General features: G+C 36.8%; 1 protein-coding gene across 1 annotated transcript in view; it reads left to right on the top strand.

Annotated features, from left to right (window-relative positions):
- The window catches only part of Pde3b (phosphodiesterase 3B), a 136,793-nt gene that overhangs the window by 109,129 nt on the left and 12,033 nt on the right, over positions 1 to 15,631 (top strand). The window contains exons 8-11 of the mRNA XM_027410134.2: positions 6,574 to 6,713; positions 7,939 to 8,076; positions 9,299 to 9,410; positions 12,865 to 12,978. Of these exons, the coding sequence (XP_027265935.1) occupies positions 6,574 to 6,713; positions 7,939 to 8,076; positions 9,299 to 9,410; positions 12,865 to 12,978 (504 nt within the window). The remainder of the gene's footprint in view (positions 1 to 6,573; positions 6,714 to 7,938; positions 8,077 to 9,298; positions 9,411 to 12,864; positions 12,979 to 15,631) is intronic.

The raw sequence follows: 15,631 nt of genomic DNA, 5'->3' as shown, positions 1-15,631 counted from the left end.
AGAGATGAAGTTCCTGGGTCAGTGGAATAGAACTGAGGGTCCAGGGGAAGAGTCTTGCATTAATGTATGCTATCTTTAACAGGAAAGCCAGATTGTTGGGAAAGGAAAGGATGGCTTTCTGAACAGATAGTTCTGAGATATCCACTGGCTAGGAAAAGAATCCGAACCCTTACTTAACTACATGCTTAAAAAGTAACTTAAATTACAGTGTAAAAAAAACCATAAAACTTACAGAAGGGGTCAAGTTGGTATGCCCTTGATTTGAAAAAATAACTTTTAAATACAAATTTTACCATCTTTGGAAGAAAAAAATTTGACAAATTTGCTTTCAGCAGTTAAAAGTTTAACCAGACCTGTTGGGTCAGGCCTTGACTGCTATTCAGGAGGCAAGTACACAGCCTGTTTGGGCTACAGAGTCAAAGCCAGTCCAGCTACAAAATAAATTCAAGACCATTCTCTGTAACTCAATGAGAACTATTTGAAATTTTGAGTTTTTAAAAAAGACTTATTTATGTGTATGTGTTTTGCCTGTGCATATGTCTCTGCACTGTGTGTATTCATTGTCCCTGGAAGCCAGAAGAGGGCACCAGTTAGTTCCCCTTGAATTTGAATTATGGAAACTGAATTATGGTTGGTTGTGAGTCACCATGTGGGTGCTGGAAATCAAAGCCAGGTCCTCTGTAATAGCAGCCAGTAACTGTTCACTGCTGAACCATCTCTCCAGCCCCCTGCCCTAATATTTGAAATTAAAAGGAGGGCTGAGGATATATCTCAGTGGTAGAACTCCACCATTAAGTTCCTAGATCAGTACCCACCAGTACAGAAAGAATGAAGCAAAAAAGTCAACAAGAGGTTTTTATTCAAAAGTTACTAATAAGAAAGGACAAATCAAAAACAACAGGAAACAAGTACAATTTTATTTGTTTAAATAGGAATTTATTCAGGCTTTATAAAGAACTTTTAAAATTCAATAATAGTATGTCAGACTGCTTAGTTAAAATGGAGAAAAGTACTTAATAGTATGAATGCAGGAGGTAGAGGCAAGGAGATAATGAATTTGAGGTCAGCCTGAGCTTGTGAGTGAATAAATGCTATCAATATGTGCCTACAGTGGAATTTTCTTTAGCAGTTAAAGCAATGAATTTTTGCTATGTGATTCAACATAATAATGTTTTAAGTGAAAGAAGCAATGCTTAAATATTTACATATTATTACATTTATAAGATATTCTCAAAGTATTAATTTATACAATGTCAGAACAATTGACACCTAAGAGGATAGTAGAGACTAGCCGCAAACAGACATGAGGGACATTTTGAAGATATTGAGACTGTTCTAAAAGTGGATTATCATGACAGTTGTGTAACCTCACATTTACTGAAAATATGTAGTTGTATACTTGGGGTACACGCTAAAATTTTTGTTTACCCCAAATTCAGGTACCAAAACCCTGACCCTCAATGAGATGTTTGTAGAGTTTGAGGCCTTTGGGAACTAATCAGATTATGAAGGTGGAACTCTCAGAAGTAAGATTATTTCCCTTAAAAGGGGCTCACTAGAACTTTGTAGCTTTCTTTTCTACTGTATGAGAAACTGGCATTCTGAAACCTGAGAGAACTTTCTCAGAACTCCACTGCACTGATACTCTGATCTACTTCTTGGCCTCACACTGTAAGAAAAAACTTCCATTTTTTATAAGCCACCCAGTATAAGGTATTCTGCTATTGTAGGTTTTAATAGCATTCTATTACACTTAATACAGCTTTTTAAGAAACACACACACACACACACACACACACACACACACACACACTATATTACACATAAATGATATATATCTTTTTTATACACACACTTTTTTTTCCGACTTCTCCTACTTCTCTGTAATGATGAGTCTCAGTGGGGAGATTCCCACTTGAGTACTATCCATGTGAGTGCAAGAAGATGTTAGCCAGGGCGGTACTCATGTGAAGTATTACTGTCCTGAATATTTTTTTATTTCTTGTTGAATGTGACATTCTGTCTGCAGTTAGCAGACTTCCAGATGTTCATGAATTTTATATTCTACCTGTTTCTCACCAAAGCACAGGGTGGTATATGCTCTAGAAACTCAGTTAAAAACATTTCTTCCATCTTGAACTTCGAATGGCTAAATATTTCATGGTATAAATTCTAATTATAAATGTTCTCTGAGATTAGAAAACTTTCATTTTTATCTGAGTAAGTTGGAATTTTAAAAATTAGTATTTTTCTTACTAAAAATATTTTTAAAACTCAAATAATATATTCTGATTACAGTTTCCCCTCCCTCTGCTCTTCCCAATTCCTTCACACCTTCTCTTCCATCTGAATCCACTCCTTCAGAAAACAAACAGGCTTCTAAGAGATAATAGCACAACAAACATAACATAACGTAATATAACAACATAACATAACATGATGAAAGAAAAACTAACACATTGGAGCTGGACAAGACAAACAAACAGAAGAAGAGCCTAAGACAAGATACAAGAATCAGAGACCCACTCCTTAGCACACTTAGGAATCCCATAAAAATACTAAACTGGAAGCCATAATATATATGCTGAGGTCCCAGAGGACCTGGTGCAGATACATGCACATGTTGTACATGATGTCTTAGTCTCTGTGAGTTCATATGATTTTGATGATGTTGATTTAGAGGGCCTTGTTTTCTTTGTGTAGTTCATCCTCTCTTTCTGCTTCCTCTTCCCTGAGGCCTAAGGGGAGGAGGAATTTGATGGAGATCCATTTAGGGTTAAGTGTTTCAAGGTCCCTTCCTTTCTGAATAATGTCTGGCTGTTGGTCTTTGTATTTATTGCCACTTGTTGTAGAAGGAAGCTTCTCTGACAATTGTTGAGCAAGGCACTAATCTATAGATATATCAGAATGTCATTAGGAGTCACTTTATTGTTACTTTTTTTTTTTTTTAAAGAACCGGTAGTATTTGGATTTATCCTAAGTCTTTAGGCTATCTAGTCTCTGGTTTTTGGTTACCCAAGCAGCATTGGGTATGGTTTCCCATCCTGATGGAGTGGGTCTTAAGTGATATTGGTTGGTTATTTCCACAGGCTTTGTGAACCATTGCTCTAGCATATCTCAAAGGCAGGACATCATTGTTGATCCAAGGTTTTGTGGCTGGGTTGATGTTTACATTTCTCTTTTGGTAGCATGCAGAGTACCTTCTTGTACCGAATGCATTGGCTTGACTTCTCCATGTTCAGTGACAATGTGTTGTACAGGTGTTGCCATCAGCATTGAAACCTTGATGTCAGTTTGTGGAGAACAAATCTATAGTCTTGGCCTAGGTTGTTCAGGGGTTCCCAGGAGACTCCTTTGGCCAACAACTCAATTAGATGTAACCCAGTCCTGATACTGGAAGCTTCATTTGATAACGAGAGATGGCCAGTTGGGACTTTTTGTTTCCCTCATTATATGGCAATTTCATTTGGATCATCTTTAAATATGTATATATTTTAGGAAGCTTCTACTGTATTTGGTTTCCATTCTACCCCTCCAGTGACCTTTAATTTTAGGTGTTTCTTCCTGTATTCCCTCACTCTTCTACTTCTCCCAACGACCTCTCCCCTCCTGCTCCCACTTGATTCTCCTGTTCCACCTCACATTCATCCATAACTATTTCCCTTTCCTAATGAGATCTATCTGCAGTCCCCAGTCCCCTATTGTATTGTGGTTCTGCAGATTATAGCTTGGTTATCATTGACATACAGTTAACATCCACAAATAAGTGAGTATATACTATTTTTATCTTTCTGGGTCTAGGATACCTCACTCAAGATGATTTTTTTCCTAGTTCCATCCATTTACCTGAAAATTTAATTATTTCTTTTTTTAATGGCTGAGTAATACTCCATTGTGTAAATGTACCGTATTTTCTACCCATTCTTCTGTTGTGGGACATCTAGACTGTTTCCAATTTTTGGCTATTACAGATTTGGTTACAGATACAGCAGTTTCTTCTCCAAAGAGGTCAACAACACTTCCACACATTTATAAAATGCATTCCAAGCACACCTCTCATGAGAACTTAATCTACTTACCAATGCCATGGAATCTCAAGAGACTTCATGACTGCTCAAAGAGAATATATAGGAAATGACACTATTGGCTGGCAGCTCTCATTTCCTCCTCTTTCAGAATATAACCAACAAATTAGAAACCAGTAAGCATCCATCTTATTTTTCTTTTTTATCATTTTTTAATTTGAATTAGAAACAAGATTGATTTACATGACAATCCCAGTTCCCTTCTCCCTCCCATCTTCCCCTACCACCCCCCAACTAAAACCCTACTTATCACATACCCTTTCTTCTATTCTTCACCTGACTCAACCTTTCCACTCCAGCTCAAGTACTTTCTGCCGTGGAAGAAGCCAGAATTTTCAGTTGTTTAAATCACTAAAAATCATGTAATACTTATCAAATGTCGATAAGTTTTTAAACTAGATTTGTTCTTTGACAATTATGTTTGTATATAATAGATTCTGTTTACTCTTACTCCCTACTCTCTTATATCTCCCTCTCATCACTGTAGATGATGTGCAGACGGTTTGAGTTGCATGACTTGCATGGACTTATCCATGTAGCATTTTGAACCGTGGTTGAACATGGGTACCTGAAATTGGAAAATGCAGCTTCAGATGAGGAGGCACTACTGTATTCTAACTTTTATTTTATAAAATTATTTTATAAAATGAGTATGTTTTATTTGGAAAAGTATCATTTTACAAACAATAGTACTTTCTAATCCTAAATTGAGTTTACAATTCAGTATGTTAGGCACAGAATTCATTAATTTTCTAATCATTTAATGTGTTTAACATCTGTTGAGTTAGGTTAGTTACTGTCAAGATTTTATGGGGAGGAGAAACCTTGCCATTATGTTTAAGTATAGGCATCAGGATTTGAACCTATTTCTGAAGTTTAACTTCATGAGTACTGTATGTTAATTTTTTTCCTCTCTATGAAGTAGTGTCTCTCTAAATTGCCCATGTTGGCCTCATTTAGTGACCAGTCTCCCTGTTAGCTGGTACAGGTACGGGACACTGCCCTGCTTAGTAAGGGCACTTCAGAGCTCAGAAGAACCAGTCTACTGGCTTATGCCTGTAACTCTAGCACTTGGGAGAGGGAAACATGAGGCTTGCTATAAGTCAAGGACCAGCTTGAGCTACATATTGAGAGTTCTAGGCCAGCCCATGCTACAAAGTGAGATGTGTAGACCCAACTCCCTCCCCCCAAGAAAAAACCCAACAAAACAAACAAACAAACAAACAAACAAGAAACCCTAGTTTTACTTTTTAAACAGCCAGGACTACAGTGTGGATGTGGTGAGGGATTGCTAGTTGAGGGGAAATTGGGCAGTTCAGTGAGATGCCATCTCAGTAAATAAACTGAACAAAAGATTTAAAATCTTATGTAGTGAAGAGCACACAGACCATGAGTTTAAAGCTCAATGAATTTTTATGCATTGTGCCATCTGTACCGAAATCTAGAAACTAAATGTTATCTTAAAATTTCCCTTTATGCACCCTTGAAGCTGTGCCCCCTAAGGTAATGATTTCCCTGTCTTTCAGTGCTCATGTGTACCACTCATGCATATCATTAAATTAAAAAAAAAAGTATTGTATGTTTGTGAATGATGGCAGGTTGGGACTGGGGAGGCCTTCATACCATGGTGTGCATGTGGGGATCAGACAGCTTTGTTGAGTTGGTTCTCTCCACCTTTATATGGGTTCTGGGGATTGAACTCAGGTTGCCAGGCTGTATGCCTGGCACGTTTACTAGTATGGCCATCTCCCTGACCCAACTATCAGTTTTGAGACTTTTAAAAGAGCATTTCTTAAGGAGTATAACAGGGTATGGACCTTCCCCCTGCCTTTCTTCATTGACCATTTTGTATTTAAGAACTCACTCACATTGTATGTAACTGCATTTATTCTTGTTATTTACTAGTTTATGAATCCACCACAAGAAAAGTACCTGTTTAGGGTACTACAAATAAAATGAAACATGAATAAGTACTGTTTTGCTATTGCTGTTACTGTTCTTTCCATGTAGCCCGAGAAAAAGAATATTATTAATCAAATAAACATATAAATAACTTAGAATTCATCATATTGTAATTTTAAGTTTTACATATGACTTAATTGTATTCACATATAATTATGAATTTAGAGTTTTTGTAACTGACTCTCATATGAGGATTGTTTACACCAAATTACCAAGAAGTGTCTGTTGATAGGGATTGACTTTTTCTGTTTCTCACTTTGATAAAGGTATCTACCCCTTTCTGTCACCCATGAGTAGATATTATAAACTGAGTCCCACATGTGAAGTGTTTGTGCTGTCTGAGCATAAGACTTTATACACAGGGTCAGCAAGATAGAGCTTGATGGAATGAATAAATGGTTTAAACTGAATTGTATTGTAGTTCACTCTTTCAGAATAGTTTAAAACCAGTAACTAGTTTTTGTAAGAAACTGCATATTTAAGACACATTTTGTTTCTATTTATTGTTATATATACTTTTTGAAAGGTGAAGAAGACAACACTGCTTTTTCAAAAGAACCATTCAACATTGTGGAAACTCAAGAAGAAGAGACGGCCAAGAAAGACAGCAGGGAATTATTTTTGGAAGGTGATAGTCACCTAATGGAAGAGGCACAGCAACCAAATGTAAAAGATAAACTTTCAATATCATTATGTTAAGGTGAAATATGATACGAGTTAGTACTGGCTTCATTATTTTTTACACAGAATATAATTACCAATGAATAGCATTTTAATTTTTCACTGAGAAGTCAAAATTTCTGAAATAATGCCTGGGTCATAAATATTAGTCATAAACCTATCATTCAGGAATAGCAAAGATTTATTTTTGTATGAATATTTAATCTTGTAGTAGATATATTTCTGTTTTCACTTAATTGTATGTAAATGCAGAGACCATATGCAAAAATGGAATAATTATTTGCATGGGCTAGTGAGTTGGCTTAGTTGGTAAAGGTGCTTGCTGACTAGCCTGATGATCTGTGTTCAATCCCAAGATCAGCATGGTGGAAAGAGAGAATGCTGAAAAATTATCTTCTGACTTTCACAGACATACAGTGTCATATGTGTGAATGCACACAAACAAAATATAAAAAACAGAGCAATTACTTCTTTTTTCTTTTTTTGGTTTTTCGAGACAGGGTTTCTCTATGGCTTTGGAGGCTGTTCTGGAACTAGCTCTTGTAGACCAGGCTGGCCTTGAATTCACAGAGATCCACCTGCAATCCACCTGCCTCTGCCTCTTGAGTGCTGGTATTAAAGGCATGCACCACCTCCACCCAGCGCAACTTCTTCTAGTAGTACCATTTTCCTGAAGTTCAATATGTAAGTTTGTAAGACAAAATCCCATTCATGTACTTGGGGATACTATCTTAGTAAGAGGTACTACTGTAATAAGACAAGTTTTTTTTTTCTTATACTTTGTTACATATACTTTCTAAAATGAAACTAATAGATTTATAGACTTACATAGTCATTTAGAAATAAAGTGGTTACTTATATAACCAATGTATCAGCAGCCTTCTGATGGTAAGACTTTATTAGAGTTGTCTCAAGATGGCATTTAACAAATAGAAGAAATAGAAGGCAAGATGAAAGACTATTTGAGAAACCCACTATAGAAAAGATGGCTAAGCATTTTCACTTAGATGTGGGTTTAAAATATGTGCGCTCACACACATAACATACAATGATAACCCTTTAGAATGCTTTTCTACTGACTAATATATTGAAATAATATTTTAGATGTGTTGTTTTGAATAAAATAAATGACTTAAATTCACTTAAAAAAAAACCAAATATTTGTAAAACAAAGTTTTGTTTTGTTTTGTTTTTTTTCTCCTGTGTTCAGATTGACCAGGAAGCGTTACTGGACCCTATGTTAGTAGAAGATTATGACTTGTTAATAGAAAAGATGAGCAACTGGAATTTTCAGATTTTTGAGCTTGTAGAAAAGATGGGAGAAAAATCAGGAAGGATTCTCAGTCAGGTTTGTTTTCATATCTCTACTTTATTACTATAACTTTCTCTCATTTATAAAAGCAAAATCTGTATCATAATACTTGTTCAAGTTCAGAAATGGCATTGTCATTAAATTTATCTTTCAGGTAAGCCTCAAAATATGCAGCTAAGTGTACATGATATACATGTGTTATATATTGTATGCTATTACAAGTTTATAAATATTTCACAAATGAAAATTATTGATTTGATTATATTAATAGATTTAATTTAAGCTAACATAAAGAGTTTTGAAAGGACCTGAAAAATGATTTAGTTCTAACTACTGAAATCATTTCATAAGTGAACCAAGAGTCAGAGTTCTACCTATCAGTCTATGTAACAGTTGACCTTCCTAAAATAATGATTCTCATTAATTCCCTTAATATCTTATCTATGAAATTCAAGACAAAAATGGGTACCTTGTGATGGATGTAGAAAGTCCTTCCGTTGAATTCTTGAGAGCCAAAATTATGATAAATAAATTTTTGGACTTTTTTTTTAAAAACATTTAACAACAAATTAGAATTTGTAATATCTTTCAGTAAATTTGGAATAAAAAGCTAAAGAGAAGTCAGGAAAAATATTTTAAGTTGGGACATGAAACATGTGATAAGATTTCTTTGCTTTTCTTCCTTTTTTATCGTTTGGGAAAAATAAGTTTTTTGAGAAGCTTTCAATGATCTAACTTAAAAAATGCACTGAGAGATTTGGAGAGATGGCTTAATGACTAAGAATACTTGTGGCTCTTCCAGAGGACCCGAGTTTGGATCCCAGATCTCCTGTCAAGTAACTTAAAACTTCCTGTAACATCAACTCCAGGGTCTCCAACAACCTCTTCTGCCCTCCACAGGACCTTCACACACCTGGCACCCCACCTCCCAGAAGCAGAAATAAAATAAAATAAATATGATGGACCTGGTACCACAGTCTGTAATCCCAGTAATTTGAGAGGCTGAGTCAGGAAGATCCAAAGTTCAAGACCATCCTAGACAACTTAATGAGACTCTACTCTAAAAACCATAATGAACTGTGGACATAACTTAATGAATAGAGTTCCTACATAACATGTGGGGATCTCAGAATTCAATCCTAATACCTCAAGAAAAATAAAATACATGCATGGTTATATTCCTAAATATATAACAAACTAAGCTACAGAGAGAGACATTCTGATTTTTAAAGTGAACTTCATTTTATTTTACATTTAGGTTATGTATACTTTATTTCAAGACACTGGTTTATTGGAAACATTTAAAATTCCCACTCAAGAATTTATGAATTATTTTCATGCATTAGAAAATGGCTATCGAGACATTCCTTGTGAGTATTGGTATACCTGGTTAAGTTCTAATAACTTGTCTTTCTCTTCAGATAAGCCCTTATATTTCTTGAAATACACATTTGAGAAATTTTTAAATAGATATTTTTAAAGAATATGTATATACTATTACCTGATGTTAACTGATGTGTTAATTCTGATATGTCCTTCCTTTTTCTAAATTTATTTTATATAATGTGGATTATTATATTAATACTCATTTATACTTAGTTTCCTTTACATAAAGTTGTAGAGTACATATTATTTTGTACGTATGTATGTGTGTGCATGTGTGTGTATGTGCACTTATGTTGTACGTGTACATGTGTATGTGTAGGACAGACTAACCGAGGTCTACTTTCTCCTGGAGTTCACAAAGTAGCCCAGACTGACTGGCCAGTGAGTCCCATGGATCTTCCTGTGTCTGCCTGCCCCCAGTGCTGGGCTTGTAAGTGTGTACCACAGGGCTTTTTTCTTTTTCTGAGTTCTGGGCCGAAACTCAGGTCTTTGTGATTACAAAGGAAATGTTTTACTGATTGAATCATTTCCTTAGCCCAGTATAATCTTATATATCAATTATTTGAGTGTCTTATTTATTTGTTTATTTATTTACTTTTTTTTTTTTTTTTTTGAGACAGGGTTTCTCTGTGTAGCTTTGGAGCCTGTCTGGGAACTTGCTGTGTAACCCAGGCTGGCCTCAGACTTACAGAGATCCGCCTGCCTCTGCCTCCCAAGTGCTGGGATTAAAGGCGTGTGCCCCCACTGCCTGGCAAGTGTCTTATATTTTTAAGTATTTATTAATGTTAAATCAATAATTTCAGAAATTTTTTCATTTAAAAATATTTAAAACTTACACATAATTTTCTTTTTTTGTTTTAGAAAGTCTTATATTTATATATCAGTTCCCCCATTCCCACATCTTCCCATCCTCCCATTCCCCCCCCCCCCCCCGCCCCGACCAACCCCCCCCCAACCTAACCCCCACTCACTCCCCAAGGATAGTGAGGCCTTCCCTGAGAGATCATCAAAGTCTATCACATCATTTGGGGGAGGGCCTAGGCCCTCTTTCCCTACAATAGTATCCCTCCATAGGGAATGAGCTCCCAAAGTTCATTTATGTACTGGAATAAACACTGGCTCCACTGTTAGAAGTCCCATAGACTTCCCAGGTCTCCTCTCTGGCACCCACATTCAGAGGGCTTGGTTCGGTCCCATGCTGTTTCCCCAGCTTTACGACTGGGGTCCCTGTGCTCTCACTAGGTCAGGTCAGCTGTTTCTGCGGGTTTCTCTAGCACGGTCTTGGCTCCTTTGCTCATCCTTCCTCCCACTCTACAACTGGATTCCAGGAGTATGGCTCAGTGCTTAGCTGTGGGTGCCTGCTTCTGCTTCTGCTTCTGCTTCTGCTTCTGCTGCTGGATGAAGGCCCTAGGATGGCAATTCAGGCAGTCATCAATCTCATTTTAGGGGAAGGGCATCAAAGGCAGCCTCTCCACTACTGCCCAGATTCTTAGTTGATGTCATCCTGTTGATCTCTGGACATTTCCCTAGTGCCAGATTTCTCTTTAAACCTATACTGGCTCCCTCTATTAAGGTGTCTTGTTTTGTTGCTCTCCTCCATTCCTCCCCTGTCTCAGTCTTGCTGATCCCTCTTGTTCTCCTTCCCCTTCCTCTTCTCCCTTTCTCTTTTTCCTACCTCCCTCCCCCCTTCCCCTTTGCTCCCAATTTGCTGAGGAAATCTTGTCTCTTTCCCCTTCTTCTGGGGACCATGTGTTTCTTCTCTTAGGGTCCTCCTTGTTTCCTAGTTTCTCTGGCGGTGTGGATTGTAGACTGGTAGTTCTTTGCTCTGTGTCTGATATCCATATATGAGTACATGCCGTGCTTGTCTTTCTGTGACTGGGTTACCTCACTCACGATAGTTTCTTCTAGTTCCATCCATTGCTTTCAAATTTCAAGATTTCATTGTTTTTTCCTGCTGAGTAATACTCCATTGTTTAAATGTACCACGTTTTCTCCATCCATTCTTCGGTTGAGGGGCATCTAGGTTGCTTCCAGGTTCTGGCTATTACAAATAGTGCAACTATGAACATTGTTGAACAGATGTCTTTGTTGTGTGAATGTGCTTCTTTTGGGTATATGCCTAAGAGTGGAATTGCTGAATCTTGTGGTAGACTAATTACCATTTTTCTGAGGAACCACCATACTGATTTCCAAAGTGGCTGTATGAGTTGGCACTCCCACCAGTAGTGGGAGTGCCACCAGCATAGACTGTCATTGGTGTTTTTGATTTTAGCCATTCTGAAAGGTGTAAGATGGTACCTCAGATTTGTTTTGAGTTACATTTGATGGCTAAGGATATTGAGCACTTTCTTAAGTGTCTTTTAGCCATTTTAGATTCCTTTATTGAGAATTGTCTATTTAGTTCTATACCTCACTTTTTAATTGGATTGTTTGGCAAAACTTACCTATAATTTTCTATTTTGTGTTCTGACTTATGGAATGATTTTTTATTTTTTTATATTCAACATAATTGAAATTTCATGTTGGGAAATATATGGTTTTCTTTTATGTGTTAAACCTTTCCATAATTCCCTTCGTATGAACACAGTAGTAAATTATTCCTAATCTGGCATAACTAATAATACTGCTTAGTAGTTTAAAGTGAGTTATTCAAGCTTTAACTTCCATTTACTCTTTATAGGAAATCTAAACGATGACTATTTCTCAGTTTTTTGGCAAAACACAGGTATGCAGACTATATACCTGTTCTGAGCAAAACTATTTGTGTGTGTGTGTGTGTGTGTGTGAGTGAGTGTGCATGTATACAGGTGGACATGCCTGTGTGAACACAAAGAGACCAGAAGATGACTTTGGGTATCCTCTGTATCACTGTCTTTGAGACAGGGTCTATTACTGAACCTATATCTATGCTGGAGACCAGGCAAGCTCCCACAGTCCTGTCTTCTCAGCCCCGCCCTGGGTACTGGGATTATAGTTCACATACAGTTATGCCCATCTTGTCACTTGAGTACTGGGATCTAGACTCGATCTTCATGCTCACATAGGAAGTGCTCTTATCTACTGGGTCATCTATTGTGTTCCTAAAACTATTCTATATTGTCTCTCCATAATCCAGATACCACATTATAAAAGTCACAGAATAGAAATCTCAATAATTTTTTCATTCCTTTTAGTTATGTTTGTTTTCCCTGACTGCTCTTTGGGGTTTTACTATGTTTTTGTATTTTATCTTAAAACTTTTTGAAGTTTTTTTTTAAAGTCTTTTAATATACCAAGATATCTTAAAAATAAAACAAAATACAATTGTGAGAAATTCCTTTAACTAGTATGTCTTATTTGTTGGACTATAGTATAACTAGAAATTTTTTTCACTTTTCAAATGTCTTATGCCAAACATAAACAGAATTATGCTATAATAAAATATTTGGGTAATTTCAGATCACAATCGTATACATGCTACCGATGTACTACATGCTGTTTGGTATCTGACAACACGGCCAATTCCTGGCTTACAGCAGAGCCATGATAACCATGAAGCACAGACCGAAGCAGGTACTTCCTCCTACAAATATTTCTTTTAATTATTTAATTAGAAATAATAAATCAAGCTATCTTATTGTGTAGTAGCCTCTAATCTCTAAAGTTTTTTTTAAAATAAACTTTGGTACACATAGAAGATTGAGTAAGTTACAATGCTTAACATAACATAAAAATTTTAAACCTGTTACCATCTTAAGAAGTAGGTTATGATCCGGAACTGCTGTATGCAACATGTTTCCTTCTCTTCCCACTGTCCCAATATAGCCATTATCTTGGATATTTTGATAATTTTTGTTTCAGGTCTATTATGTATGTTTAAAATGCATAGTAACACCAAGCCAAAGTAACATGTTTAAAAATATCATGGAAGTATTTAAGTGATACTTAAAAACATTGTAATTTAAGTTTCAAAAAGTTAATACTATCCCTCACCATAAATATCACTGTTTAAATAAGCTCCATCTATTATCAAGTTCCTACATCTTTTATTTGAACTTATAAAAGAGTGAAAAACTCCAGTAAAATACATCTACTAGAGTAGAGTTTGTATGGAACACAAAATTGCTTATTCTGTAGTATATTTTCTTCCTATCTGTTACATTGGTGAGATAATGCTGAGTAGCTCCTGTTGACTATGAAGTAGTAAATGAATACTTGAGAGACAGCTCAGAAGTTAAGAGCACTTGCTGCTCTTCTGGAAAACTCCAGTTCATTTCCAGCACTCCTGTGAGTGGCTCACAGTCCAGCTCCAAGGGATCTTTCGGCCTCTTTTGGCTTTGGCAGTCACTGCACTCATGCACACATGCTTGTACACACACACACACACACACACACACACACACACACACAGAGCAATGAGTATCCTAGATGCTCAATAAGAGTAAGTTAGGAGAGGGTGGGGGGGATCATCTCTCTACTGGGCAGAGTTTTTTAGGGAGTTAAGGGGTCTAAGCTCTATTGAGATTTCTGTTGCAAAATAGTGGACAACTGATGAATTTGAAAATCTGTACCTAAAGGGACCTTTGAGTTCTGGTGGCAAATTTACCACATCGGAATACTAAACCTTCACACACACACACACACACACACACACACACACACACACACACACACACACACACACACACACGCACCAATCCTTTGACGCTAAGGCTGTGGATTGTATAGATAGTATGTGCTATTCAAAGTATGAAAACCATATGAAATGTTTTCCACTTGTGTAAGTTGCATTTCCAGATGACTGACCAATCCATCAGTGCTCATGGTACTTTTTACAGATAGATTTCCTTTCTGGAGCCTCTGTAGACCATTGAAAGGAAATTACAATGTATAAATCCATAGGTTTTATATAAACTGCAATCTGCCTCAGATAGCTATTCTCCTTTGGGTAAAAATTCCTAATTATTACTGTATTCTGGTGCATTTAGAAAACTGGCCATAGGAACCATGTTACCATATATTGTACTCATTATGAACTTTGGGCCCTCTGAGCCTCTCCTTTCTTTATCCATATATATGGCTTCATGGGAATGTGTCTGGAACCATTGAAGGACCAAAAAGCTAGGCGTATTGATGGATCTTTGTGTCTTCTGAAAGTAGAAGAGTAAAGATTTATAGGCTCTGACAGGGAGTCCATTGATTGGATAACAGGGAAAGTTAAAATTTACCAACACACAAATACATTAAGCAGTACACTTGGTTATACACTCATTTTTAGCCAGTGGCTAACAGCTTTAGAAAGAAAAAGATTAGAAATTTGTCCAGGAATTCTAGGAAAGAGGTTTATGTATAGAACTCCTCAGAGTGGGCACTGAAAAATGGATGTTAGCTTTCTATGTGAATACATAGTGTCTTAGTTAGGGTTTACTATTGCTGTGAAGAGATGCCATGACCATGGCAACTCTTAATAAAGAAAACATTTAATTGGGGTGGCTTGTTTATAGTTTCAGAGGTTCATTTCATTATCATCATGTCAGGGTACATGGCAGCATGCAGGCAGTCATGGGCTGGAGCTGAGAGTGCTGCATCTTTCAGGCAACAGGACTTCAACTGACTTGTCACACTGAGAAAGCTCAGTGGTGGAGGTGGGTGGGTGGGAGGGAGAGACCTCACAGCCTGACTCCACAGTGACACTTCCTTCAATAATGCCACACCTCCTTATAGTGCCAGTCCTTTTGGGGACCATTTTCTTTCAGACACAACTTCTTATCTATATTCTCTCCTCTCCCTCCTCTCTCTCTCTCTCTCTCTCTCTCTCTCTCTCTCTCTCTCTTCTCTCTCTCTCTCTCACACACACACACACACACACACACACACACACACACATATTTTTGGAGAAATTTGAAAAAGAAAATTACCTAACAATATTTACTGTGGAGTTTTTCAGTAATCAACTGGATGAAGTGATTTCTTCCCATGATTATTATTAGTTTCTTCCCATCTACTCCAGATATCATTCAGTAGGTTTATGACTACAACAGCAAAGATAGTAAGAGTAAAGCACATGAATAGGCTCAGTGTTATGGGCTTTTTTCATTGAGGTAGCCTGGCTCATTTCTCTGTTGTATACTCACCTTATTAATAGCAGAGACTAATGATAAGCCCTCAATTTGATGCCATTCCCTTGGGGTATCCAGTCATCTCTAATGATAGGTTTATTACAACT

The sequence above is a fragment of the Cricetulus griseus genome, chromosome 3 (genome assembly GCF_003668045.3).
Source record: "Cricetulus griseus strain 17A/GY chromosome 3, alternate assembly CriGri-PICRH-1.0, whole genome shotgun sequence".
In the NCBI taxonomy this organism is placed as follows: domain Eukaryota; kingdom Metazoa; phylum Chordata; class Mammalia; order Rodentia; family Cricetidae; genus Cricetulus; species Cricetulus griseus.
This window is presented reverse-complemented; position numbering and strand designations above follow the sequence as displayed.